General features: G+C 41.9%; 2 protein-coding genes across 7 annotated transcripts in view; one reads left to right on the top strand and one right to left on the bottom strand.

Moving 5' to 3' along the window:
- Positions 1-4,525, top strand: part of TRAPPC13 (trafficking protein particle complex 13) — a 42,864-nt gene extending 38,339 nt beyond the window's left edge. For 2 of the 4 annotated variants that reach the window (XM_030566514.1, XM_030566512.1), the window contains 3 exons: positions 868-968; positions 3,936-4,083; positions 4,219-4,525. In XM_030566514.1, coding sequence (XP_030422374.1) covers positions 868-968; positions 3,936-4,083; positions 4,219-4,326 — 357 coding nt within the window. In that variant the 3' untranslated portion in view covers positions 4,327-4,525. Of the gene's footprint in view, positions 1-867; positions 969-3,932; positions 4,084-4,218 lie in introns of all 4 variants that reach the window. The other 2 variants (XM_030566513.1, XM_030566511.1) reach the window with 1 other exon arrangement.
- Positions 4,526-6,293: 1,768 nt separating this feature from the next.
- SGTB (small glutamine rich tetratricopeptide repeat containing beta) overlaps positions 6,294-27,453 on the bottom strand; it is a 48,095-nt gene continuing 26,935 nt past the window's right edge. For all 3 annotated transcript variants that reach the window (XM_030566825.1, XM_030566827.1, XM_030566826.1), the window contains exons 9-11: positions 11,691-11,728; positions 11,146-11,229; positions 6,294-9,723 (exon numbers count right to left, since the gene is read on the bottom strand). In XM_030566825.1, the coding sequence (XP_030422685.1) occupies positions 9,612-9,723; positions 11,146-11,229; positions 11,691-11,728 (234 nt within the window). In that variant the 3' untranslated portion in view covers positions 6,294-9,611. The remainder of the gene's footprint in view (positions 9,724-11,145; positions 11,230-11,690; positions 11,729-27,453) is intronic.

Genomic DNA, 27,453 nt, shown 5'->3' with positions numbered 1-27,453 from the left:
TTTTTGGCAGTCCTAGTAGATGTTCTCCAGACAAAGGATATAGAGATTGAATTATCATCAATTCTATGGGTGAGACAACTCTGTCCAGGATGAGACGTATTAGTGGGATGGTGTGGGGAAACGTATATTTCCATTATCCACACTGTTGTTTGCTTTTGAGAACAAGTAAGATTTTATCACCCTCCCAGAGTGAAATGTGGCTCACATTCAAAACTTAAATTAAGAAATTGGAAAACTTAATCATAAGGAGTGTCAAGTATCAGAGGGGTAGGCATGTTAGTCTGGATCTGTAAAAAGCAACAAAGAGTCGTGTGGCACCTTATAGACTAACAGAAGTATTGGACCATAAACCTTCGTGGGTGAATACCCACTTCGTCAGAAGGCGTGTATAATTCAGATCTTGCTATTTTTCCTATGACTCTTTCCCCATCTTAACTTGTGATAAATTTATTTTTCTTTCTATTTCTTAGGCCATGTCTACACTAGCACTTATGTCAGCAAAACTTTTGTCACTCAAAGGTGTGAAAAAAACAGTCCCAGAATGACATAAGTTTATTGCCAGCATAAGTGCTCGTGTGTACAGTGCTATATCAGCAGGAGACGTTCTTCCGCCGACATAGCTGCCGCCACTAGTTGAGTTGGTTTTATTATGTTGACAGGAGACCTCTCTCCCATCATTATAATGTGGCTACACAAGCCCTTTTACAGCAGCACAGCTGTATCCATACAGTTGTGCTGTTGTAAGCTTGTAAGTGTAGACATGGCCTTAGTTTAAATTTGTTAGACTAGACTAAATTAAAGTTCAATACAGTATTTCAGCTTTGTTACCAATGACTTGAAAAGCTAAGTATTCTTGTACCTCTGCAGGCTCCAGGTTATGGTGATGTAAGACTTTCTTTGGAGACAATACCAGATACTGTAAACCTGGAAGAGCCTTTTGACATTACGTGTAAAATAACGAATTGCAGGTAATAGCAATTGGTTTTTGCGCTTTTTTTGATAGGGGAAGTTTGGTTTCTTTAATGCTTGCTGCTAAAGTAAATTTTAAACATGCATTTTTGTAGATATATATCTATATAGATATATAGTAATGCCACATATTGTTACCTTTTGTTGTTTGAATTATATTTATATTAGAGTAAATTAAAGTGATCATAAAGCTATAATTCCACCAAAGGTGATGGTGATACTGCTGGAATGGCTTTGGATGTTGCCAAAATTCTGTGGTGAAAGACTGTGTAACTGCAATCTTGTACATTAATGTGGATACAAGTGTTAAGTTACAAAATATCTTACACTGTTCGCGTAAATATAAGCATTAAGTTAAACTACTTAAGAATGCAGGATACCTTCAGTGTCAACTTTAACTGTCACTTACCCTGCAACCCCCCAGAAGCATTGTCCAGATGTTTTTTAAAAAATTAAATCTATCTAAGTCTTGAATATCACGTTTACACTTGATGTGTCTTGTAAGTGTCATGCTGCAGTAGGATTGTAAAAGTAATTCTCAGCTGTAGCTGATGTCAGGAAGTAAAAGAGAAATTATTCTGCATTTACCTTTTTTGGTAGTCGTCTTGTTCTTGTCTCACGTGTAAGTGATATTTTGGTGTCCCAGCATGGCTACCATCTCACTGTACAATTCTTTCATGTTTAAAACCAAGAAAGAAGTGAGACCGCTAAACATGGAGGATGGAGTGGAGGTTAAAAATAATCGAGGCATGGCCCAGTATCTAAACAAATATTTGGCCTCAGTCTTTAATGAGGCTAATGAGGAGTTTAGGGATAATAGTAGGATGACAAATGGGAATGAGGATATGGAGGTAGATAATACCACATTAGAGGTAGAAGCCAAACTCGAACAGCTTAATCGGACTAAATCGGGGGGCCCAGATAATCTTCATCAAAGAATATTAAAGAAACTGGCACATGAAATTGCAAGCCCATTAGCAAGAATTTTTAATGAATCTGTAAACTCAAGAGTTGTACCGTATGACTGAAGAATTGCTAACATAGTTCCTATCTTTAAGAAAGGGAAAAAAAAGTGATCCAGGCAACTGCAGGCCAGTTAGTTTAACATCTGTAGTATGCAAGGTCTTGGAAAAAAATTTGAAAGAGAAAGTAGTTAAGAACATTGAGGTCAATGGTAATTGGGACAAAATACAATGTGGTTTTACAAAAGGTACATCGTGCTAAACCAACCTGATCTCCTTCTTTGAGAAGGTAACAGGTTTTTTAGACTAGATCCACTGCGTTTCCTTAATTTACCTCAATGTTAGTAAGGCATTTGACACGGTTCCACATGGGGAATTATTAGTTAAATTGGAAAAGATGGAGATCAATATGAAAATTGAAAGGTGGATAAGGAACTGGTTAAAGGGGAGACTACAACGGGTCGTACTGAAAGGTGAACTGTCAGGCTGGAGGGAGGTTACTAGTGGAGTTCCTCAAGGATCAGTTTTGGGACCAATCCTATTTAATCTTTTTATTACTGACCTTGGCACAAAAAGTGGGAATGTGCTAATAAAGTTTGCGGATGACACAAAGCTGGGAGGTATTGCCAATACAGAGAAGGCCCGGGATATCATACAGGAAGATCTGGATGACCTTGTAAACTGAACTAATAGTAATAGGATGAAATTTAATAGTGAAAAGTGTGAGGTCATGCATTTAGGGATTAATAACAAGAATTATTGTTATAAACTGGGGATGCATCAGTTGGAAGTAACAGAGGAAGAGAAGAACCTCTGAGTATTGGGTGATCACAATGTGATATGGCCATTAAAAAAGCTAATGCAGTTTTAGGATGCATCAGGCGAGGTATTTCCAGTAGAGATAAGGAGATGTTAATACCATTATACAAGGCACTGGTGAGACCTCATCTGGAATACTGTGTGCAGTTCTGGTCTCCCATGTTTAAGAAAGATGAATTCAAACTGGAACAGGTACAGAGAAGGGCTACTAGGATGATCTGAGAAATGGAAACCTGTCTTATGAAAGGAGACTCAAAGAGCTTGACTTGTTTAGCCTAACCAAAAGAAGGCTGAGGGTAGATATGATTGCCCTCTATAAATATATCAGAGGAATAAATACCAGGGAGGGGGAGGGATTATTTTAGCTCAGTACCAATGTGGACACAAGAACAAATGGATATAAACTGGCTATCAGGAAGTTTAAACTTGAAATTAGACGAAGGTTTCTAACCATCAGAGGAGTGAAGTTCTGGAACAGCCTTCCAAGGGGACTAGTGGGGGCAAAAGATATATCGGGCTTCAAGACTTAAGTTTGATAACTTTATGGAGGGGATGGTATAATTGGATAGCCTAATTTGGGCAATTAATTGGTCTTTGACTACTAGCTGTAAATATGCCCAATGGCTTGTGATGGGCTGTGAGATGGGGTGGGATTTGAGTTACTACAGAGAATTCTTTACTGGGTGTCTGGCTGATGAGTCTTACCCACATGCTAAGGGTTTAGCTGATCACCATATTTGGGGTTGGGAAGGAATTTTCCTCCAAGGCAGATAGGCAAAGGCCCTAGGGCTTTTTTGCCTTCCTCTGCAGTGTAGGTATGGGTCATTTGCTGGAAGATTCTCTGCATCTTGAAGTCTTTAAACCATGATTTGAGGACTTCATTGGCTTAGACACAGGTTTGATAAAGGAGTGGGTGGGTGAGATTCTGTGGCCTGCATTGTGCAGGAGGTCAGACTAGATCATAATGGTCCCTTCTGACCTTAAAATCTATGAAAACAATATGTAACTGAGTAACTTTTGAGACTTAGTGACTTGTAATAGATCACCCTAACTTTAGTAATAAACCATTCATATCAGGAGTTTCTAATGAGTGCTCTCAGAATCATCAAGCTATTGTACTTTTGCAGTCTTTCTTGAATGGTAAAGAACTAGATTTATTCCTTACTGTTTGCTTTCATCTAGCAGTGAAAGAACTATGGATCTGGTTTTGGAAATGTGCAATACTAATTCCATCCACTGGTGTGGAGTTTCAGGAAGACAGCTTGGAAAGCTACACCCCAGTTCATCCCTCCATCTTGCACTTACACTATTGTCTTCAGTACAGGGACTACAAGTAAGAGACATTACAGTTTAACAACATAACTATGATATATATAGAGAGAGAGAGAGAGACTATTTTGTGGTCACAGTAGTGCAAAACTTATTCTTATCCACTTACTAAAATTTGTGCACATCTTTTTCCCATTAGAGTGTCTCTGGCTTAAGACTAATGGACACGTTTTTGAAGAGAACATACGAGTATGATGATATTGCACAAGTCTGTGTAATTTCTTCAAAAGTAAAAGAAGAACATTGAAGAAAAATCCTTTTAACATTTCCCCTGGGGTTTCTTGGACCAACTTCCTAAATTTTACATCTGAATGATGGCAAAATCATGTTTAAAACATCTGAAAACAGTATAAGTATGTTTGTTTATTTTTGTCTTGTGAGCATTTTTGGAATGTTTTAAAATATGTTTTAAAGAGATAACTATACGTATTTTATCTGTTTGAAAATAAAATCTTTAAAGTCTGAAAATGCAGCTGTCAAGATTTCTTGCACTATTGTATTGAATATGCAGCCATCATAAGAATGAAGTTATTATCTACTTCACCGTTGGCTTTAAAGGAGTGCCCATTGTGGCATTGACTGCAGAGCTGCTTTAATTTGGAGAGACTAGCCTCTAAATGGCAAGGGTGTGGTTTGTTTTTTTTTTTTGGTTAAATTAGAATTCAGTTCTCATTTTCATCCTTCTTCTGTCAGGGAATTGAGGATTTGGACTTGAACTCCAGCATGCAAGCACCCCATGGCTCCAATCTCTTTCCCAGATTCCCTGCTCACTACTGTGATGCTCCCTCTGGGTACCCAGGATTGTGAGGCACCTCTCCCCTACCGGCCCTTAGCAAGCAGCAATTTTTTCTGCTGTAACTCAGATCCCTGAAACCAATACCTCCTGTCACACACAAGCACTCTGCACACTTTGCCCTCTCTGTGCAGGATAGTGATAGACACACACCAACCTTAAAGACCTCCCTGCAAGATCCGCCCCCTGTCACTGAATACTCTTGGAAATTACCTGATACACAATTAGAATGATTTGGGGGGGAGGGGCAGGGGGTTCTATATTTTTTGTATTCACACAGTAAACATTTTTCCCCGTGGCCTTGTCTAGATTGGTAATTTCACGCTTACCCGAAGTGGCCAGTTCCTACATCCAAGTTATTTTCAAGACTATTACTAAATAAAGAAAAGTCCTTCTCTCTGGCTTTTCACATTTTCCCCCAGGGTTATCACACAGCAATCTTGCCTAGTTTGAAATGTTTATTTTAGACTTTCCAATATTATCATCATCTTTTTTTCTTTAGTGTAGGTAAATGGAGAGGTTTTTTTTAAATATATGGGATGGATCCAGGGCTGGTGCTTTCATTTAGGCGGCCTAGGCAATCGCCTAGGGCGCCAGGATTATTGGTGGGCGGCTCTGGTGGAGCTGCCGCAGTCATGGCTGCGGACGGTCAGCTGCTCGCGCGGCTCCAGTGGACCTCCCGCAGGCATGACTGCGGCAGCTCCACCTGACCCGCAGGACCAGCGCGCGGGGCGGCGAAATTGCCGTGCGCCTAGGGCGCTAAAACTCCTAGCGCCGGTCCTGGATGGATCATTACCAGATTACTAAATTAAGAGAGCGAGTGGTAGTGGCCAAGCTGAACTTACTCTTTCAGAGCTGTTTTAATCAATATATGCTTGATTGATAGCTTACTCCTAAAGTAGCTAAGTTGCCATGTATATGTGAACAGTACAGCCTCCTTCACTCTGCATGTTGTACTCCTGGGGGAATTCTGCACTAAAAAATTAAGAATTCTGCGTACAATATTTTAAAATTCCCCCAATGAATAATCAACATGCATCTATCAGTTGAGCAAAAGCTAAAGAATGCAGCTACAGAAATAATCTTATATTCCTTCTAAACTTCAGGTAGTTAATAGAGGGCAACATGCTTTCACGTAATCCACGGAGTTCAATGGAGTAATAAGAGAAAAGAAAACTACTGTGCCGCCCTCCCAACCCCCTACCCCCCCAAAAAAATCATTTTGAACATACTCAGGTTCTAACACAAGTTTAAGGAGATGTAACCATATGGCCACCCTCTCTCTCCCTTGATCAAAAACCCAAAATTGCATTTTAGCAAAAGAAAATGCTTGTTTGGTGCTGTGTGCTGAAGTACAACTTTAGTTGTATTTTTCGAGAGAGACATCAAACAGATGAAAATAAAACATTTCCACACAAACCTGTTGTAAATTCATATTTTAAGTGTGCGAATAAAGTAAACTCTAAATTATTTTGCAAGATATTTCCCCCTTTTCCACTGCTTACCACATGAATTTGTTGCTGCAGAAACCAAACAAACCAAACATTTTAAATGCATAATTATTTATTTAGTTCACTGATAAACTGCATTTGGTCTAAAAGGAAAGCAATATTTGTTTAGGTCATGGTTTACCACTTATCAGTATGAATTTTTTTCAACATTCAAAGTACCCAAGCTCTCTCTTCAATCACTGATTAAAACAAGTTATGACATTGTGAATATGTAGCCTGCAGAGTGGCAAAATACATTTTAGCATGAATGAAAACTCTTCCTGGACTTAAATGGAAAGAGTAGTTAATGACAGCTACTGTCCATTAGGGAATTTGGTTTTTTTAAGCTATTAAGTCCCATCTGCTCATATGCAAAATATAATAGACGGTTGCAAGTTTTCTATTGTCAGTTGTGACATGTTCCTGCATTAGGTAATGCCATCAAAAATCTAAAAACGAGCATTCTTGTTACAGATGCTGGAATAAGACTCATGTTCTTAACAGTGTGGTATGTGAAATGGAAGTTACAACTTCTAATAAGCATTGTTCCAAGAGTACAGTTCATAGCATTAGTGATAACTACTTCAGAGCAGTTTGACAGGGCTGGCTCTACCAGAACACAGACATCTGCAGAATACTCAGTAGCAGCATGTACATAAACTACAAGCAGAAAGAGTGGCTGTTTTGAACTCCTACAAGCAACCTTTGTTTATATCATTGTTATACAGAAGAGTATAGTTTAGGATTATTATACTTAACCATCATTAAAGACACTCTACTACAAAAGATTTTTTAGTAGGAGAGCGTAAGAAAACTAAAATATTAAATGAAGATTGTCAGAACACAAGGGTAAATATACTGGGTCACATCCTTTGCTTCTGTAAAGCCCCACTTTTGTTTTGTTTCCTTTATTAAATTTAGTGCAAAAAAAATGGAATTGACCTTGGAGTTGCTGAAAATCTGGAAGGGTGAAGTATAGTGGAGAATACACTGTGTAGTCTGTTCAAAGAGTGCATTATGGAAAAAATCTGCCAAATGATTTCTGCATCTGTAGATTCCTAATGTAACTATATTATTTGGGGCTTAATTCTCAGATTTTTTATAAAAAGCAATAATTCCTTTTTTTAGTAAAAACAATCTGCCTAAAGGCAGATATTAGTTACCTGAACTACAACTGAAAAAATCTAAAGTACAGAAAAGGCAGACACATAGCCAGTGTAAACACTTCTTTCCATGTGATCAGCCAATAAATCAGAATAGCACTGATTCAATTTAGAGCTTAGGGGTGTTTGCCTAATATCTCCAATGCACCCCAGAGTACATTAATGAGCACGCAGTGCAATTATAAATAGCATTATTTTTAGAAAAAATAAAGCTAATAATCTAATGCCATGTAAGAGTTATTTAATTAATAAAATATAAAGTCTTATGCAATGGATGTTAATCTGATTTTCATGTCTGCACATTTCCCCCTGTGCAATATATACAGCCTGACAAAATTGGGAATTTTTACCCTCCCATCACCAAACTCAGAAAGGAGCTTCTGCCTTAGTTCTAAATTCTGCTCTCGCTTACATTCCGCACAATGTCTTCTCACTAGCGCTTAGCAAAGACACTACATATGCAAGAGAGCTTCCGCAGTCAGCACAGGTACTCCACCTTCCTGAGAAAGCAGTAGCTATGTCAATCTAGTGCTGTCTACCCCAGAGGTTAGGTCAGTATAAGCGCATTGCTCAGGAGTATGGATCTTCCACAACTCTGAGTGACATAGTAGTTATACTGACAAAAGGTAGTAGTATAGACCAGTGTTTCACAACCTCTTTGATACCAGGGACCAGCTTGCTGCCTTCCTAAATTGTGGCAGGGAGATCTCAGGAACCAGCGCAGGTTAATGGACCAGTCATTGAAAAACACTGGAATAGACCAAGCTTAAGTGTATCCAGCAGCAGTAGGTGGCATGAACAGCAAACTGAAAGGAAACAGGTTACAAAATATTAAAGAAAAAATACAGAAAAACAAGGAGGTCTGAAAGTTTCAGGTTAGGAGAGCTGAGAAGAGGAACATAGGAAGAACTATTTCATGGCCCTTTCACCATTAATCACTTATTTAAAATATACAAGTTACATAATTAATCTTCAAAAATCCTTAACTGTTTTTTTCCTTAGCCAGTGATTTACTACACTATGGTACATATTGATTTGTTCTAATCACCTAAGTTTTCAGTGCTAATGACTTGTGTAGGCGTGTGACCAGTTTAACTAATCACAGTTAAGGATTCTTAAATTCATGTTGCATACACACAAGAATGAAGTACAACTTTCCATGCCTATGCTTTTAGTGCCATAATGGACACCTCCAGGGCTACTAAGATGATTTTGGGACATATATAGCAGTAGAAATTCCTCTTTCCTTCTCCGTTGGCCTGGTCTCTTCCTCTGATTGCTACATATCTTCCTCCTACCACAGTTTTATCATCCTCTCTGTATGCGCAACTCTTAATCATCCCTAGGCTCTACCACCCACCTTCTTCCCACCAGGTAAAGTTGAAAGGCATGTGATGCTGATAGCAAAAACCTCTCAACAAACCCTAGGGACTCTCAGTGCTACAGAGTCATAGGACTGACCCTCCGGCACATGTTTTAAATCCACATTGCACTCCATCACCCCCATAGGCTCATCACAAGAAGCAGAGTGTTGGTCAGATCTATTGTTTCATAGCAGATCTGGTAAGAAGCAGAGCTATGCAAACCTTCACTACTGAACTATTGGCCTTTTACAATGTAATTTTTAAAACTAAATTTCTATGCAGGCATACCAGCACCCATTAAAGCATTAGCCTCACTTCCCCCCACAGCAGCCCTGTAGATCACTCCAATGCACAGCCTTGGTCCATAGTAAGTAGTCTCTCTTTAAAAGAGATGGCAAGTTTTAACATCCATTAATAGATAGTGTTCATTAATTTGAAAAGCCTAAAAATGATCATTTTTATATACCGGAAGTTTAAGTCAATGTATTTAATATATATATTAATTTATAAATAATTCACTATATATACACATATGTTCAAACTTGTGTGCAACAGATCTGTTTAACAGATTTATCCTTGTTTAACGAACAGACACAAAGGATTTTCTGTCTCACGTCCAAACAGAGTAGTTACAATGATGCATTTGCTACTAGCTACTGTGTGCATTTTGGGATTATATACCATTCACATTTCTAGTTCTACAACCACATGCCTCCTTGAAATCAGGAATGCTCTTCAGTGCTGCCACTGAAAGATCTGCTCCGGACATGATTTCTCAGTTGTTCTATGAGCTCTGGATTCTGCTGCTGTATCTGTTGTGCAAACTGCTGTCCCCTGTGTTGAACAGTTTTTTGTAAATCAATAAGTGAAAAATAATTGGCACGCAGCAAGAAAACAGCAAGTTTTATGATAGCTGAAGCTATGTTATGTAAATAAAGGCAAAAGCAAGCATGGCTGGGATGATATGTATTAAAATAATCATGGTGTTATAGCTTTTACTAGTTGAATTCTGTTCTGATGATAGATGGACATGTGTCCATGTTGAATCTTTAGACCGCTCAGTTGCCTTTGATGAGAACTATTGTTGACTCACCTGCAGACACTAACATTGGTAAACAAAGCTGCTCTTGAGTGACTGCTCCTTTCCTTCCAAAAGATGCCAGCAGGCAATTTAGGTCAATTGCTCTTCTAGCCTAATGACAATCTCTGAAACCCCACATCAGATGTATTCTGCTACCCATTTTGTGCATGTGTAGATGAGGCCATTGGGAGAATGTGAGGTAACATAGGCTCCATTATGCTGATAACACCCAACTCTACAAGTGGACTTCACTTCACCCAAAGAGTCTCTGATCTGCATTTATGTGATGACTAGCCAGGATTGTGGCTTGTATTGAGCTAACTAGCTGAAATTAACCTCAGATGAGACAGCCAAAATACTTGATCACTAGGAAAAACTACTGAAAGAACTCTGTTATTCCAGGAATAAGCTCTTGAGAGAATTTTGTCCAGGTAGCAGTAGCTACCAATACTGCTTTAATTTGATGTGCATTGGGTAGGAAGGCTGCCATTTTGGGGGTGGGCAGGGAATGGGTCCTTGACAGAGTGATCTGCACTTTTGTTGCCAATAATGTGAATTATTAAAATGGTCCTGGCTACTGTAGAAACCACCTCTCTCCTCATGTGATGATGCTTGAAGCAGCAGCCCCTCTGAGTTTAAATGGGAGGAAGCTGGCGTGGCAGGATATTTTCAGCCTTTCATACTCACTGCAGCCCTAGGTCTGACAGAGACTGAGTTTGCTGAATTTCAGATCACTCAACAAGACCTATTCATTCTTATAGCCTTTCCTCAAGTGGGTAGGCTGAATATGGCTTGAGGGAACAGGACTTTAGATGCAGGGTACTAAGAAGTTTTTGGAGGAGGCTGGTCCAATGCAATTTGGAAGAAAAATATACAAGCACCTAAAAATTTAAACAGGCACTTCTAATGAGCCGAGTCTAAAAAGCAAATAATGCATGAGCACCAGAAAGTGAAACTGAGCTGTCAGTTTGCATGTTCAAACTGAATGAATGAAGTGTACAAAGTAAGTAAATATAAAATAATGAAGAGTAAGATGTACAGTTTAATCATCTAAGGTTATCAGGAACACAAAGGCTAAAAATCAGCCTGACACTGTCTCTTTTAAACAGCAGCTGAGTGCTGCTTCTACAAATGTTAGGTAATTAAAATAATATGTAAATCTTCACAACACTTACGCATGTATGAGGCTTGACAGATCAGTTAGGCCACCAACACCTGCAGCAGGGCCACCAATGGCATTGGACATCATCCCCGACATTCTAGAACAGTTAACACAGCACTGGTGTTATCTTAAGTCAGTGGCTTTCAAACTTTTGTACTGGTGACCCCTTTCACATAGCAAGCCTCTGAGTGCAACCCCCCTTATAAATTAGGAACACTTTTTTATATATTTAACACCATTATAAATGCTTGAGGCAAAGCAGGGTTTGGGGTGGAGATTGACAGCTCATGACCCCCCCCAAAACCTCATGACCCCAGTTTGAGAACCCCATGTTAAGTGACAAACTGTAGTTCTTTGCTGGCTTACTAGAAAGAGTACCAGTTATTAAGTGAGCTGTAGGGGAAACTAGATCTAGTTACAAAGAGTACAGCTGTAAAGCCAATAATAGGAAGAACATAATACAAATATTAATAATCCATTGCCATTTGCTTTTGGTTTGCTAGTCCACTCAGACACCACTGGCATCTCTTTTCACTGAAACTCCATGTTAATACTTACAGTTGTTGAACTTGAGGATTCTGCATTAAACTTGCTGCCTACAATAGGTAAGATGTATTGCAAGTCAGAATGCAGTCATATATTTAGTTATTGTAGGAGACATGAGAAGCACAGTATATATCTTGTTGTATTACAATACAGAAGCTAAGTTAATGACTCTAGAGACATATGATCCTCAACAAAATCACTCATTAAAGTAATATATTTCAAGGACATGAAGATAATATAATTCATTATACTCTATACCATGAATATCAGTTACAATGTACTATTGCTGTTCAGGGCAATCAACCATGAAAAAGAGGAAGTCCGTGTATCTCTAGAGCTACCCTGGCCCAAACCCTGGGAATTAGACGTTAAAATGTGTCAGATATTTGGGCAATCATCTTAATGGTTAAAAAACAGCTTTGAATTATATATTGCTTAATATTAAGCTTCCATCATTACAACTGGAGACTTATCTAATGTTTTCCTCTAGATAATGATATATGCAAGGATAAAAATTAAAAGCTTTCTACGTGATAAAGCCTACCCTCGGGAATCTGAGAAGGCTTATGGATTCTAGGTTGCAAGGAGGGAACAGTTAGTCTTGGGGCTCCTGGGGTGGTGGTTATAATATTGGGTAAAAATATCTAAGCAGTCACGGGGTAGTCTTCTGTGTACGGAATTGTTTAAATGTTTGTATTGTATTTCTGTAGAAGTTCCCAAAGCAACTGAAATCTGAAATAAATACATAAAAAGACCCAATAAGCACATTTGCTGCATATAAAATGTTCAGCACATTCACTTACTCATGGATCTTATCTATTCAACTAAATAAAAATACTTTACATTTTTCTTCTTAAAAGAGGTTTATTAACTAATTTATCTTCACAACACCTCTCCAAGGTAAACTAGTCATATCTTCTCCATTTTTCTATGATTCTATGAAAACCAAATTCATTGCAAATCCTTGATGTCAATTAAGTCGCATTCGCTTATATCAGCAGTGAATTTGGTCCAGGAGATTAAAGGCCTGAAACTCGAACCACAGGTAACTTTTTCAAGGCTAGACAGTGGTAAAAATCAGAAAGAGAACTCAGGAGTTCTTGGCTCTCAGCTCTGGGTTCAATCTACTTGACTGATCAGGCAACCTCTGGAAACAATACAAAAAATCCATTTAATGTAGTTAGCTACAGACAGAAGAGAAGATTTTCAACTCAAAACAGATGCATTTAGTCAATTAAGTTACACATGGAGTTCCTGTGCAACGTAATAAACAAAGCTGTGTAGAAAATTCACTCTACTACTTCTTCACAGACCATTTCTACCCTACAGTTTCAAGAGGTGACCAGATCTATTGGCCTCTCTTTTAGGTTAGGAGCTACTGCATGCTCTGGGGCTACATACTCCAAAGTTTATTGTGTACCCGTTAGCGCACAGATGTTAAGTTTGATGTGTTGTGGTCTGCTTTGGACAAGAACGGCTCCAAGTAATGCTGCAATCCACCAGTGAAATTCTTTAAGAACTCAGAGGAATACAGGCAAGTCTTATCATAGGTGGGGGTTCTGTTCTGCGGTTATCGTGTAAGGCGAAAACCGCGTATAGCTAAAATTATATCCCCAAGCCCTTTAAACCCTGCCGCCCTTTAAATGCCCCCCCCCCGGCCCCATCGGAGCTGCGGCCGGGATTTAAAGGGCTCCGTCGGGCTTCCCACCACGGTGGGGAGCCCGGAGGAGCCCTTTAAATGCCACCTGCAGCTTTGGCAGCCGGGCTGGGGCTGGCATTTAAAGGGCCCGGAGCTCCACAGTGGCTGGAGCCTCGGGCCCTTTAGTTCGCCACAGGGGCTACCAGCCTGGGTGATTTAAAGGGCCTGGGACTCCCAGCCACAGCTGGTGGCCCAGGACCTTTAAATCGTGAGGCCACGCCCCCTGCTTGAGGCCACATCCCCCCCACTCCGGCTGTACACATAAAGTTGAAATCACGCACGTTAAATGCGCGTAAGTTGCGAGAGATCTGTACAACTGGATTCTTGCACGACTCAAGAGATGAATATATGAAATTCAGTCTCCAGAACTATGCTCCCAAATTAATTAAAATCAGTTTGGATAACAGCACTGTGTGGAGTGAAGGTTTATTGAAGGAACATACGCAAAAGGCAATGAAAAACAACAAAGATGTGTCAAGATGTCACTTTTCAGTGTTCTCTCTGATCTTCAATGAAAGAAGGGCTTAACAGCAGATTAATTAAATTACCAATTGATAATATGTTGAGAGGGAGGTGTTTTGAACAAAAGTGAGTATACAGAAAAAATATGAAAGGATCTAGGCCCAGATCCACAAATGGACTTAAGTGCATAAGTCCCAGTTTTAGGCAACACTGCAGTTCACAAAACGTCCACTTTGTTGTTGCCTAATGCTATAGGTAGCTACAGTCACTCAGTGCCTATGTTTCCACTGTGAAAGTTCCCTGGGCACCTAAGTTTCTATGTTTGGGCATGTGCAGGCCTGTCCCACGCCTAAACCCCAGCAAGATCTACAAAACAGAGGTGTCTGCTCACCGATCTTCCCTGCCTGGCCCAATCAGGTAAGTGTCCTTAAAGCATGCCCACTGGAACAGGCCTCATTCAAAATGGAGGAGGAGGAGATGGTGCCTTAAACAGCAGGCTATGGGATATTCTGGTGTGGATCTCTCTCGTTGAAGTTTTCCAACTTTGGATAAATAACTAGTCACTGGAGCAGGGGGACTGGCTCCTAGGTCTCCCACCTTGTGGACAGGTATCCTTGCCACCAAGCTATAGTCTCATTCTCACACTTTCTCTGCATAGGTGCTGGTACAATTTTTATAATGGGGGTGCTGAGAACCATTAAACACAACTGTAAACCCTGTATATGATGAAAACCACTTTAAATCAGTGGGTGCTGCCACACCCACAGCACCCCTAATTCCAGCACCTATGTGTCTCTGTGTCCCTCTAACTATTTATTTATCCAGACTGAGAACAACTCACATCAAAATATCCCATAACCCAGTGATTAAAGCACTTTCCAGAGAGGTGGAGGACCACTATTCAAATCCTCTCTCCTCATCAGGCAGAAGGAGGAATTTAACCTAGATTTCCAACATCCACCGTGAGTGCCTTAACCACAGAGCTAAAAGTTATAAGTTGGGTACTATGACCATCCCCATTTTGTGTGGAAAGAGGCATACACCTAATTCATTCTCACAAGAAATGGCTCAGACACTGTCAGAGGATAGCTGGCCCTGAATAGCGTTCAGGAGCTGAGCCTATCTCTGACAAGCTCCACAAGGGGAAATGAGATAACTTAGGTGAACCTGGGGCTAATTAACTCACTGAGTAATTGGTAGGCAGTTAATTAGGAAGGGAAGAACCAGGCATGATAAAAGGAAGCTACTCCCAGTAGATACTACTAAAGAACAGAGACTCTTGGGGATAAAAGCAGAACCCAGAACAAGGAAGCTTCCAATGTGAGATATTTTTCATGGGGTAGCCATTAAGGGAGTTTACCTTAACCTGTAAGGTACCAAGTACCTGTAAGAATGCTTCTAGGTGGGAGATGCTCTGAAAGGAAGGAATGCCAAGTCTAAGCAGAACCTGGTCCTCATGGAAGGATTTCATCAAGTAGCAAAAGCCCCAGATTAGAAGAATTGTATGTCATTTTGAGAAAGGGTCTCACATTTGGGGATCTTGACCCAAGAGAAGAGATTCTTCCTCTGGAGATGACAAGAGTCCCTGGCTCAAGAGGTCTCACTGGTAAGGGACATGAACATAAATGGGGTTGATGGACTAAGGTTAATTCAGCCCCCTCCCCCTCTAGCTGCAGACTTTTGTGGGGAGGCCTGCATATCATTTTGCCTTTGGGTTAAATAAACTACAGTCTTGAAGGTGCACTGTCAATATACATAAGCTTTGTTGGACTTACTGAGACTCCCAGTAGGGGAAACTCAGACATATGTAATTGCACTGCTGCGCTAGGTTGCCCGGGAGTGTGCCATAGTGAGGGCTCCCCACAAAATCCCTAAGTTGCCTGATTCTAGGAGAGGGGTTCTCTGCTGTTGATTGCAAGTGAAGTTAGGCACCTCCTTCAATCTAGACTTATGCACCTATCTCTGTGGGACGAGCTTAGAACACATCCCTCTCATCAGCATCTGTTATTAGCTAGCTTAGGTGGCTCTCCACCTAGCTTGCTGGATTTTGTGGGTGGCATTTTAAGGCAGTCTCTCACCATTCTTTGTATAGGGCTTTATGGACCCTATTATTATTCCACTGATTTTTCTAGGCACCTAAGAGTTAGGGATTGCAATGCCTAAATCCCTTTGTGGATCTAGGACCTCGTGTTTAGAAGTATGGGTAGGAAATAACCAAATGAGATGGGGAAAATGCAAACTGTTTTTTGCCTGATGGACAGTACTAATTGGAAACACAGATACTCAAAACAAATAAGGAATCTGAAAAGCAGTAATAGAAAGATACTAGAAAATTAGATACAGGTTAGTAATGTGTTATGGCAGCAACATACAACAAACGTAATTTTGAGTACTGCCTTGCCCCCTCCCTCCCCCACAAGTATGTCATGAGAGAGAGTAACAGTCTCTCCGTAGCACTCTGCAACTGCATCTGGAATACTACGTTCAATTCTGGACACGAATAGAGAAAAAAGACAAAGTGGACAGTTTAGAGAAAAGCAACAAATAATTAAGATGAAGGGAAAGGTTAAAAAAAGTGCTAAATGTGACTGGTATAGCTGAGCAATGACTAAACCACAAGTATGCTAATATAAACACCAAGAAGCGGAAAGATTTTTTTTTACACTAAAAGAGAGTATAAATATTACTAATGGAATGAAAGAGAAAATTAAGACCAAATAATAGGAAAACTTCCTGACAGCCAGAGGCAGATTATGGTTTTGTGTGGCCTTAGGTGAGAGCCCCTCCTGCTCCCTCCAGTGCTCCTGCTGGGGAGCAGGTCAGGGCGCAGGGACATGTGTGCACATGTGCACACACACACAATCCTTCCATTCATCAGGAAGCAGGTGTGAGGGTGTGTAGTAGGTAGTGGCTGGTGAAACACCTCAGGCATCTCTTCTGGAACAGTTTTTTTCTCCAAAGATGATCTAAAGGGCTCATGTGAATGAAAACTCCCAATCATCAAAAGGCACACTCCCACCTGGACTGGAATTTGCACATTGCGAGGCCTTGGAGACGTCCTTTCCACAAGGATTCACCAGTCTTTAGTTCCACATAAGCAGCTTCTTGCACTCATGCAGTTGTTTCATTACATCTGATTTGCACTCTGTATTTTCAAACAAATCTAAGAAGCTTCTGGGAACCCAGCTTGTCATAACTGTCCTACTCAGATCTGAACCTTAGAGTTCAGAACATGAGATGCTAGCATGAAATCTCCAAACTTAATTACCAGCTTGGATCTGATATCGCTGCCACCAATCAGGAATTTTAGGGCCTGATATCCTCTGGTCCCCCCAAACCTTCCCAGGGGACCCCAAGACCCAGATTCCTTGAGTCTCACAACAAAGGGGAATAAACCATTTCCCTTCCCCCTCTTTACCTCCTCCCAGATTTCCCCGCCCTGGGGACCCTAGGATACTCCCTGCTTCAAGTCCTTGAAACACAAGTACCGAGAGATCTAATCTCTCTTCCCCCTCCCTTCGTTTCTTAGCCTTAACCAGTGAAAAACACTTAAACAGGTCTTAAAAAGAAAGCTTTATATAAAAAGAAAGAAAAAGGACATAAAATGGTCTCTGTATCAAGGTGACAATATACAGGGTCAATTGCTTAAAGGAAAAAATGAATAAACAGCCTTATCCAAAGAGAATACAATTTAACACATTCCAGCAACCACACACATGTAAATACAAAAAAACCCCAGTATAAACCTATAGTCTTACTATCCTTGTACTTACAACTTGGAAACAGAAGATTAGAAAGCCTGGAGATAGAAAGATCACTCTCAGAGCCGAGAGGGTCACCGAACCAAGACAAAGAACTTACACTCAAAACTTCCCTCCACCCAGATTTGAAAAACTCTTGTTTCCTGATTGGTCCTCTGGTCAGGTGTTTGGTTCCCTTTGTTAACCCTTTACAGGTAAAAGAACATTAACTCTTAGCTATCTGTTTATTACACAGCTCATCTCACTTTATCGCTGGTCAAAACAGAGCAAGCTTTCACCATGGTATTTTGGAAAACTTCCAGTGTGAAGAACACTCCCAAGGCAATTAAAGCTCAGCAGTTTATCCCTCAGTGTATCACGCACTAGGTCATGATTTTCCTTGGGTTAAGGTTGACTCAGAGTGCTTTTCTATGCAGGGAAACTGACAGGCAGAACTATAGCTAAGCCTGTATAACTTCCTGTGTGTGCACTCCATTCTGATATAATTCTCTGCTTCTGGTGCATCCCCATACAAGCAAGCCCTAAAATGGCATTAATGGGTGATTAGCTTTGCTTTTTGTTCTGGCACCTCAGCAGTAAACTAGGCCCAGCAGCTGGCTTCAGTGCCTGGGTGAATGTTAGCATGGACAGAGAATTTTAGGAAGGACTGAGGATGAGGTTTTCTCTTCACCTCTCATGAGTGAATAGACTCATGTAGTTTCTCCTAAGTTGCATGGGGAATGCGGAATATCTTGCAGTTTTGGGATTTATCTTTCTGGAAAACTCCAGTGTTTAGTTAATAAATAAATATAATGGAATATAATTAATAATTTGTTTAGCTCACTAAAGTATTTACTACTGGATATTAGATACTACTGTATTAGATATCATGGTGAAGGCTCATAAGTAGTGATTAAAAACACAAAAAGGAGATTAAAAATATTTACTACATAAAAATATACTCTCCCACCAAACCTGCTGGGGAGCGGGGTCAGAGCACAGGGGCTGGCGCCACTCCACCCAGCGCTCCTATCGGGGAGCAGGGTTGGGGTGCAGGGGCTTGCCCTGCTCCTCAGCAAGAGCGCTGGGCTAGGGGGAAGAGCAGGTCAGCGTGCCCATTTTTCTGGGGCTTCCTGATTGGCCGGGGCCCAGTGGCTAATCCGCCACTGCTGATGGCAAAATCTGTTATGTTTTGGAATAGTCTCACTCTGGAAACTGTGAAAACCCCATTGCTTGACATAAGACTGGACAAAGCATTTAAAAGGTAAAGTAGGGAGCAATCTCGTAATGGTAGGTGTGACAGTGCCACCTATAAGGCTTTATGGAAATATGCCTGTGTGTATTTTTTGTGTGTGTGTGTGTGTGTGTGTATATATATATATATATATATATATGTATATATATATATATATATATATATATATATATATAATAAAAACATAACTAGAATGTGTTTTATGCTACATATACCAGGTAACATATCTCTGTAAAGGTCATGATCTACTGAATCTTTTAATCCTATCTGTATGCATGTATCATTTTTGTATTCGAAGTTATGAACATTGGCTGCATGCTTGTTTGATTCTAAGTAGGCTGTAGTGAAGCAGTTGGTCAGCTTCCTCAGAAAAGTCTATTCTCAGTAAGTGCCCCATCAAGAAACACTTAAGCCAACAATGAACTTGGACACACAATCCACATCTGGGCTTTCCCAGGAATGTGGCTTGGCTGGTAAGGAACTCAGTCATGCATGGACATATGACTTGCCCAGGTGACTCCAAAACTCCATTTTATAGCTGGACTTTGCATAGGAGAGAGGAGGGGTTCTCCACCCACAAGAGAAAGTATGTTTAAGCCCAGGGGAGACCCCTCCATTTTGTCTTCAGCTGGCTAAAGAGATAGCCTTTCCACCCCCAAAGATACCTGAAAGACACTGGAACAAAGGACAGTGACTGCAAGGGGTGTGAGTGATTGCTGGACCCAGACTAAAAGGAGATTAGTCTGTAAAAGGAAGCATTCTGGAACAGGTGAGGATCTTATCTGTATTCAGTTTCTTACTGTATTAGATATAGACTGGCGTGCTTTGTTTTATTTTATTTTACTTGGTAATTCACTTTGTTCTGTCTTTTACTACTTGGAACCACTTAAATCCTACTTTCTGTATTTAATAAAATCACTTTTTACTTATTAATTAACTCAGAGTATGTGTTAATACCTGGCAGGCAAAGAGCTGTGCATCTCTTTATCAGTGTTACAGAGGGTGAAAAATTTGAGTTTACCCTGCATAAGCTTTGCATAGGGTAAAATGGATTCATTTGGGTTTAGACCCCATTGGGAGCTGGGCATCTGAGTGTTAAAGACAAGAACACCTCTGTAAGCTGCTTTCAGGTAAGCCTACAGCTGTTAGGGGATGTGATTCAAACACAGGTCTGGGTTTGCAGCAGGCTAGCGAGTTTGGCTCAAACCACGCAGAGCACTGAAGTCCTAAGCTGACGGGGCAGGAAAGTAGGGGCAGAAGTAGTCTTGCCAAATCAGTTGGCAAGGGGAGTTCTGTGATCTAACCCGTCACAGTGGCGTAGTTCAGCAGGATCTGTAAACAGTTGATTGCTTTGAGATACCAGTAGTGATTTTAAGTGAATTTAAAGTGTGGGTGGCTGGAGAACAGACAAAGTGGTTACTGTTTGTTATTTTCGGTTTGCTTATTTTGGGCAAGGGAAGTAGGGACAGAAAAAGAAGCAAAATAAAGTCTGAACTGGGCGTTGGGGAAAGTCTCTGTTAACTCAGAATCCCCTGAGCTGAGTGCATCCCAGTTTCAGTGAACTGAAGACGGGGTGTGGCCCAGCACAAGAAAGCAGGACGATGACTACTAGTGAAGCAGTTAGCAAACTAGAGCTGGCTAGACTGGAAGCAAAAGAGAAAGAAAATGAATATAAAAGACTGATGGAGAGAGAGGAGGCTGCCCATGAGAGAGCTATGGAGGCCCAGAGGGAGACCCAGAAGCATGAACTGGCTGTCATGGAGTTGAAGAGACATAACCCTCCACCTGCTGGCTCCACTTCCCCAAAAATCCTCAAATGGGAGCAATTATATTCACAGTATGATGAATCCAGTGATATTGCTGAATATTTCATCACCTTTGAGAGACTGTGCACCCTCCACATGATCCCTGAAGACCAAAAGATGACCACATTGATAGCAAAATTGACCGGCAGAGCTCTGGACATATTCAATAAGATGCCTATTGATGATGCTTCAAACTATGGTAAATTTAAGGAACTGGTTTTGAAACAGTTTCAGGTTACACTTGAAACCTACAGGGTTAAATTCAGGAGTCTTAAGAGAGGATCTGGATTGAGTAATGTGGCTTATGCAAATGAAATTAAAGATTTGGTAGATAAGTGGGTGAGGGGGAAAGGCATTATAAGCTTTGAAGGGATGTGTAATCTGGTTACTCAGGAACAATTCCTGGATATGTGTAGTGATGATGGGACAAAAAGGTAAATGCAGTGGGTGAATTAGCTGGGTATGCAGACTCTTATGAGCAAACATAGGTTGCAATTAAACATAAACCACTGGCAGAGGAGTACAGGGATGGTGGGAAACAGAATCACCATTTTATCCCTGGGGAAAAAGGAGGCTGGGTGTTCACTTCCCCATTCCCCTATTACTCGTCCCAAATGTCCTGCACAAGCAGGGGATCCCAGAAGGTGCTTTCACTGCAATTCCCCAGAGCACCTGAGAAACAGCTGTCCCAAATTAAACGAGAGTAAACCTCCCTTGTCCCATGTTAGCTCAGTTGCCCTCCACCCTGAGGCCCTGGAGGGCACTTCTACTTCTTATCACACCAGCTTGGTGGATATGGGGCCTAGTGAAGCGGATAGGGAACACATCAAGGTTTTCAAGACTGATGGCATGGAGTGTCACAGCGGCTCAGTTCTCTCTGGTTTGACCAAGTGTGGTTCCAGATGCTAGTGTTCTGATGGTGTGTGATAATAGGGTGTGCCAATTTGGGGATCTGTCTGTACAATTTATGAGTTCTGGTTGATATTATGAAGTGTGACTGTGGAAAAACTATCTTATCATGAATGTGTATTCACAATACCCTACTAGCCTGAATGCTCCCACAGTGAGGACAATGGGAGGATTCTTACCTTTTAATTGGTCCATATAAAGATGTTAAATGTGTTTGCTCAGCAGAGAGATGGACAGGAAGCTAAGGCAGGCATAGGCGCCGACTCCGTAGATGGTCCGGGGCTGGAGCACCCTGGGGAAAAAATGGTGGGTGCTCAGCACCCACCAGCAGGTCCCTGCCCAGCTCACCTCTGCCTCCTCCCCAGTGCACTCTGTGCCTGCTTTTTTCCCCCTAGCTCCCAGTGCTTGTGCCACTAAACAGCTGTTTTGCACAGCTGGGAGGGAGGGGGAACACGGCGTGCTCGTGGAAGAGGTGGGGTTGGGGCAGGGATTTGGGGAAGGGCTCCAATAGGGGCAGGGAGGGGGTGGAGTTGGGGCAGGGACTTTGGGGAAGGGGTTGGAATGGGGGTGGGGCAAGGGCAGGGAAAGGCTGGAGTCAGGGCAGGGCCGGGGGCATGAGCAACCACTGGCACTGGGGAAAGTTTGAGCCTATGAAGGCAGGGGCTAAATAGTCATATGGTAAAGGAGGCAAGCTGATTTAGGAAAAGCGGGCTCCATGTTTCAGGAGAAGCCATGCATGGGAGCAAACAGTACCTGAATAGCCCCCAACCCCAGACCAAAGAATGCTCTGGAGTGATGAGGAAAGTGAGGCAGGGAAACACGTGTAGGGTTTATTTTGTACAAATCACATAAAGCACAAGAGAATAATGATAAGTAAAAGAGCAATTGTGTTAGACTCTGGGCAAAGAGTCTGTGTGTTACATGCTTCATAACTACCACATACCTCATGAAAGATTTAAATGATAAAAGAGATGGCTCACACCTTGGGGGAAGAATTCAGAAAGAGGATGTATTTAAGGCCATGTCTACACTACAAAATTAAGTTGTCCAATTTACAAAGGCATACAGCCTCTGCACTAATTACATTGCTTGTGGGTGTCTACACTTTGCTACTTGTGTCGGCGGTGTGCATCCTCACCAGCTGCTCTTGTACTTATTGTACTGTCTGTGTGGGATGGTTCCTGAAAGCCAGTAACAATCAACATAAGCAATGTAGTATCTACACTGATACTGCGTCAATCCAGCTACATCGACCTTGACTCTTAACCACTTGTGGAGGTAGAGTGAAGTCAGCATAGCCGGGCGGTTGCAAGGCAGCTTACCCCTATCGACCTAACTCTAACATAGACAGACTGTTAATCCCCAGGCCAACCAGCCCCAACGGCCCCGCACCAGCCACCTGCTTACCCCAGCGGCCCCATGCTGGCCAGAATAGCCCCAGCCAGTTAACCAGTTAAACAAAATATTTTTTAATCATTTAAACAGTTAACTTTAAAAATGGTATTTACCTCCCTACTAGACAGCATGTCAGCACCCTGAGTGTGTACCTAGGGACCCCAAGATCAGGGCAGTGGCTGGACTCTGTTCAAGCTCTGAGAGGCTTAAAAGACCTGAGGACCCAGAGGCTGGGTCCTTAGTCTAGTGGGCAACTGGCAAGGGGAACCTGACCACGTCTGTGACATAAGCTGATGGACTAAATAACCTAATAGGTCTCTTTCCATATCTCTATGGTTCTGGAGGGAAAAGATGGCCTGTAAAGATTTGGGGAGGGAGCATTGCAGCACAGAGTTATAAGGAGGCCTAATTAAAATGGACATTGCCTAAAGTGAACCTAAAGTGCTTTGCTTGACTAGTCCATTTTAGTCAACCTCCACTTTACTATAGTGATGCTTGTGTTATACTTAACATACAAATGCTGGTAGGCACATACATAAGTATGGAAAGACCAACTATACCAGAGTGGCAAATATGTATGTTTTAAGTGTAGGTTTAGGCACATGTTCAGAAAACACACACACTTTAAACGTGCCTTTTGATCAATTTAATACATACGGCCACTTTATCCCTTAGGGAACTTTTGAACCTGAACGCAGTGGCCAGGTCTTCACCAAGAACAAAGGCAACGGAGTCTCTCAAGGTACATCTACACTACAATAGAAGACCCATGGCATAGCTGCAGCTGGCCTCGGTCAGCTGACTCAGGCTTACAGGACACTGCAGGGGCCAGAAGCGATTGCGGGCAGGAGGTATTGAGCCTGTGTCCGACACCCACGGCCAGATCCTGGGGCCTAGAAGGCTGGAGCCTGCCACCATGCAGCTGAAGACTGGGGCTGGAGGAGGCAACAGAGGCCAGGGATGATGGGGGGCAGATGGTGAGTCCAAGGCCGGTGCCCTCCACTGCACAACTGGGGGCCTGGATGGAAGCCCTGCAGCCAGAGGAGGTGGTGGGGACCAAGGACAATGGAGGGAAAGGGGATGGTGAGCCCAGGGCTGAAGCCCCACAGCCAGAGCCTGCCACCCGCCACCCCAGGGCTGAAGCCAGAAGCCTGAGCCCCGCTGCCTCTGGGAAAGTTGGGAACTCACACCAGCTGCCTGCCCCTCTGCTGTTTGTGGCTCCAGAGGGGGCAGGGCCGAACCCTAGCTGGCGTCCCTGGGGGGTGGGGTCGATGCTTTGCTCCCCCTGCCCCCAATCACCACAGGAGGCTGTGGACACAAGAAAAGCCCCCTGGTGGCCACAGTCGGCCAAGGTGGCTGCATTTGAGAAACACTGATTTAGACCATCCCTGACTGGTGTTTGTCTAAGTGCTCTTAAGAATCTCCAATTCCACAACCTCCCTGGGCAATCTGTTTCAGTGCTTAACCACCCCGACAGGAGGTTTTTCCTAATGTCCAACCTAAATCGACCTTGCTGCAATTTAAGCCCATTGCTTCTTGTCCTATTCTCAGAGGTTAAAAAGAACAATTTTTCTCTCTCCTCCTTGTGAAAGTCACTGTAGCCCCCCTTAACAGCTTACAAGCAGCCAGTAGGGAGAAGCAGAAGCCCCAAGGACACAGTACCCTGAACTTTTGAACTGTCTCCCCTTATCAGTTTTGAGGCAGTTGAAGCTGGTTCTTAGCTGGTTTTTGCTGAGCAGATTGCAGAAGTGCAGGGTTTGTTAACCACCAATCAAATGCTAGCACAACCGAAGCCTGTGTGTATAAAAGATGCTTGATTTTTGTACTGAGTAGAGTTTTTTTTGTACCAAGGTACAAGGCTCTCCTTTCTTCTGCAGAATAAAGCAACCTTTCTTTAACCCTGTCTGGCTCTCATTGGCTCTCAGCAAGGCGGACCCGACATTTCGGTAACAGTTTCTGGCGACCTCAGACGGGACCCTCCTAGCTCGGACATCGGACTCCGGACGGCTGCGGCGAACTAGCAGCGGCGCCACTGGGGTGCTTAACCCCTCTTCCTCACTTCGCCGCGGCCCCTGGGGTTCGTGCTCCGATAAGGTGAGCCCTAATAGGATAAGGAAACGCTATCTGGTTCTGGTTCTGTTCTGTTTAACCGGTTACTGTTGTTTTTTTGCTCTGTTCATTTGGGCGTTAGGAGTGCGGGCGGAACTGAGCCTCTCATTTGTAATTCCTCAGGGTGGAAGCCATTGCGTGCGATGAAGCTCTAAGGTCGAATTGAGATCCTTCTGTCCCATCCCCTGTAGTGGTCAGTGTATAGAAGTAGAAAAACTTGGATTAGACCGTAATTCCCTCTGCTCTCTGTGTAATTCTCTGTTCTGTTTGAGTGTCAGAAGACAGATGGGTGGGTCTCTGGATAAACCCTCTAAGGATAGTCCTTTGGATTATATGTTAAGTAAATGGCCTTTACCCGGTGTTCAGAAAGGAATGTCAAGAGGAAACTGAATAGTTAAACCCCAGTGGGCCTGTGTTTTTGTCCAGGTGGCAAGCCTCATGAGGGAGGACTCGGGTAGTCTTGTGAGTAAGAAAGTTTAAGGGAAGAGACCAGGAAGGGTGGGAGCTAGTTGAGAAGCCCACCCTCCTAGCTAAACTGGTAGTGGAACAAGTTGGTGCCCATGGAAGGGATGGTTCAGTGAGAAAAGCAGGATCGGACCCAGGCAGGCAGGTAACAGACAGAGAGATTGGAAAACAGGTTGGAAAATTTTGAGGGTGTAGTGGAAGGAAGGAGTAAGTAAGTGTAAGCATGAGGATTTCAAATACCCAGGACAATACTTGAAATGGTCATTTGAGTTGATAAAAGTGGCTGTTGGGAGACAAGCAAGTGATTTAAGGAAGAGTGAGAAGTTAACTCTGTAGTTGCTGGAGGGAACAGCAGTTGAACTTTGCAAAAATGCTAAAAAGGAAAGTTTTTGGTGTCTTTGAAATGTTTGTAAATAAATTCAGGCAAAGAAATTATTAGATTGCAATCATTTGACTATGAACAATTTAGTTAAATTAGCTAAAGAATGTATACAGTGTTATGTAATTGAAATTTTATTAGGCTCTAAGGGGCACTATAAGTAGTGATGTTTTCTTTCAGTGTTTGAAAGCAGGAGTTAAAAGTAAAAAGCAATCAAAATTCTGGTAAAGTTAATTATGTCCCTTTTAAGGAAAGAATCTTTAAGCTGTGGATAGTTTTGGATCCAAAAGCAAGCCAGAAAGCATCTGTATTAATGCAAATTATCTAACTGATAAGGTAGAAGCCACTAAAACCTGGGCTGCCTATGAAACAAAGACAAGAAAATATGGGGTAATTCCTCTGTTTTGCCTGAAATCAACAAGGGTATTTGTATATTTTAAGCGATGATTGACTGCCCAGGAGGGTAGACCTCTGGTTGTTTTTTTTTTCTTTCAGATAATCAGAGAAAACTGATGCCTGCTGAACAGCATTTAACGTATCATGCATTTACAGGCACAATAGGAATTATGTTTTGTGTTCTATGTTCTGTCTTGTGGTGTTTGTCTTGTGGCTAAAATTGCTGTGTTTAATATTTTCATAGGATAGTCTAATTTAAAATCAAACAGAAGGGTTAAATGCAGATACTTGTTTTATTCAACTTGGAGTACAAAGTGTTTGGCCAAATCAGGACAATGTGATATACTAAAGTCTAACACATTTGCTTACGTAAGAAAAAGAAACTTCATTGGCCAGATTGGTAATTAAAAAATTGTTGTTAAAATTTGCATACCAACAGTCTTTGGAAGCAAGGACATGAAAAGTTAGCCCACTCCCCGTATTGTACATGGGATCCTTCTGGCTACCTCAGATTTCTAGCCAGAGTGCTAGGGATGGTGGGAAGCTATTGGACTAGAGGTTGTATTAAGTGAACTCCTCAAAGTGGGTGTACTTGTCCTGGCTTGTTGCTCCAAAGCTCTGTAATAAAGTTATTTTAGTGGAAGGGTATATGTGGCATACATTAAATAATAAGACTAATGTACTGTATAATGGCAATGTTTATGTGTTCATTGTTGGGGAAAAAAGTGTATCAGTAAAGAGTGGAAGTTTCCCTTGTAGGTTAAAAGAAGCCAAGAAGGTAAGAAGGAAAAAGAACAGAATGAATTAACTGGGAAAAAAAATAGCTAATAGGCTCAGGCTAAAGATAAGACACTGACTCCATTCAAGGACACTCCTCACAGCTAAGACTTGGCTGACAACCAAGAAAGGTGGGGGCCTGAATGTGCCCAAACAGCTATGAGATCTGCAAAACACTGCCAGGCACTAATGAAATGTGTTAGGTTTCCTTTCTCACAGGTAAAGAAGCGCTACCCAAAGACCCTAGCAGCCTTGCCAATCCTTGGAATCAGGAGACTGAATGTATGTAAAGGTCCACCAACGAAAGACTGCTTTGGCTCCATGCTGAAAAGGCCCTTATTAAGTCCTGCTGACTACCAACACCGCTGTGAAGTGCCAAAAACT

The sequence above is a fragment of the Gopherus evgoodei genome, chromosome 6, assembly GCF_007399415.2.
Source record: "Gopherus evgoodei ecotype Sinaloan lineage chromosome 6, rGopEvg1_v1.p, whole genome shotgun sequence".
NCBI lineage: Eukaryota > Metazoa > Chordata > Testudines > Testudinidae > Gopherus > Gopherus evgoodei.
This window is presented reverse-complemented; position numbering and strand designations above follow the sequence as displayed.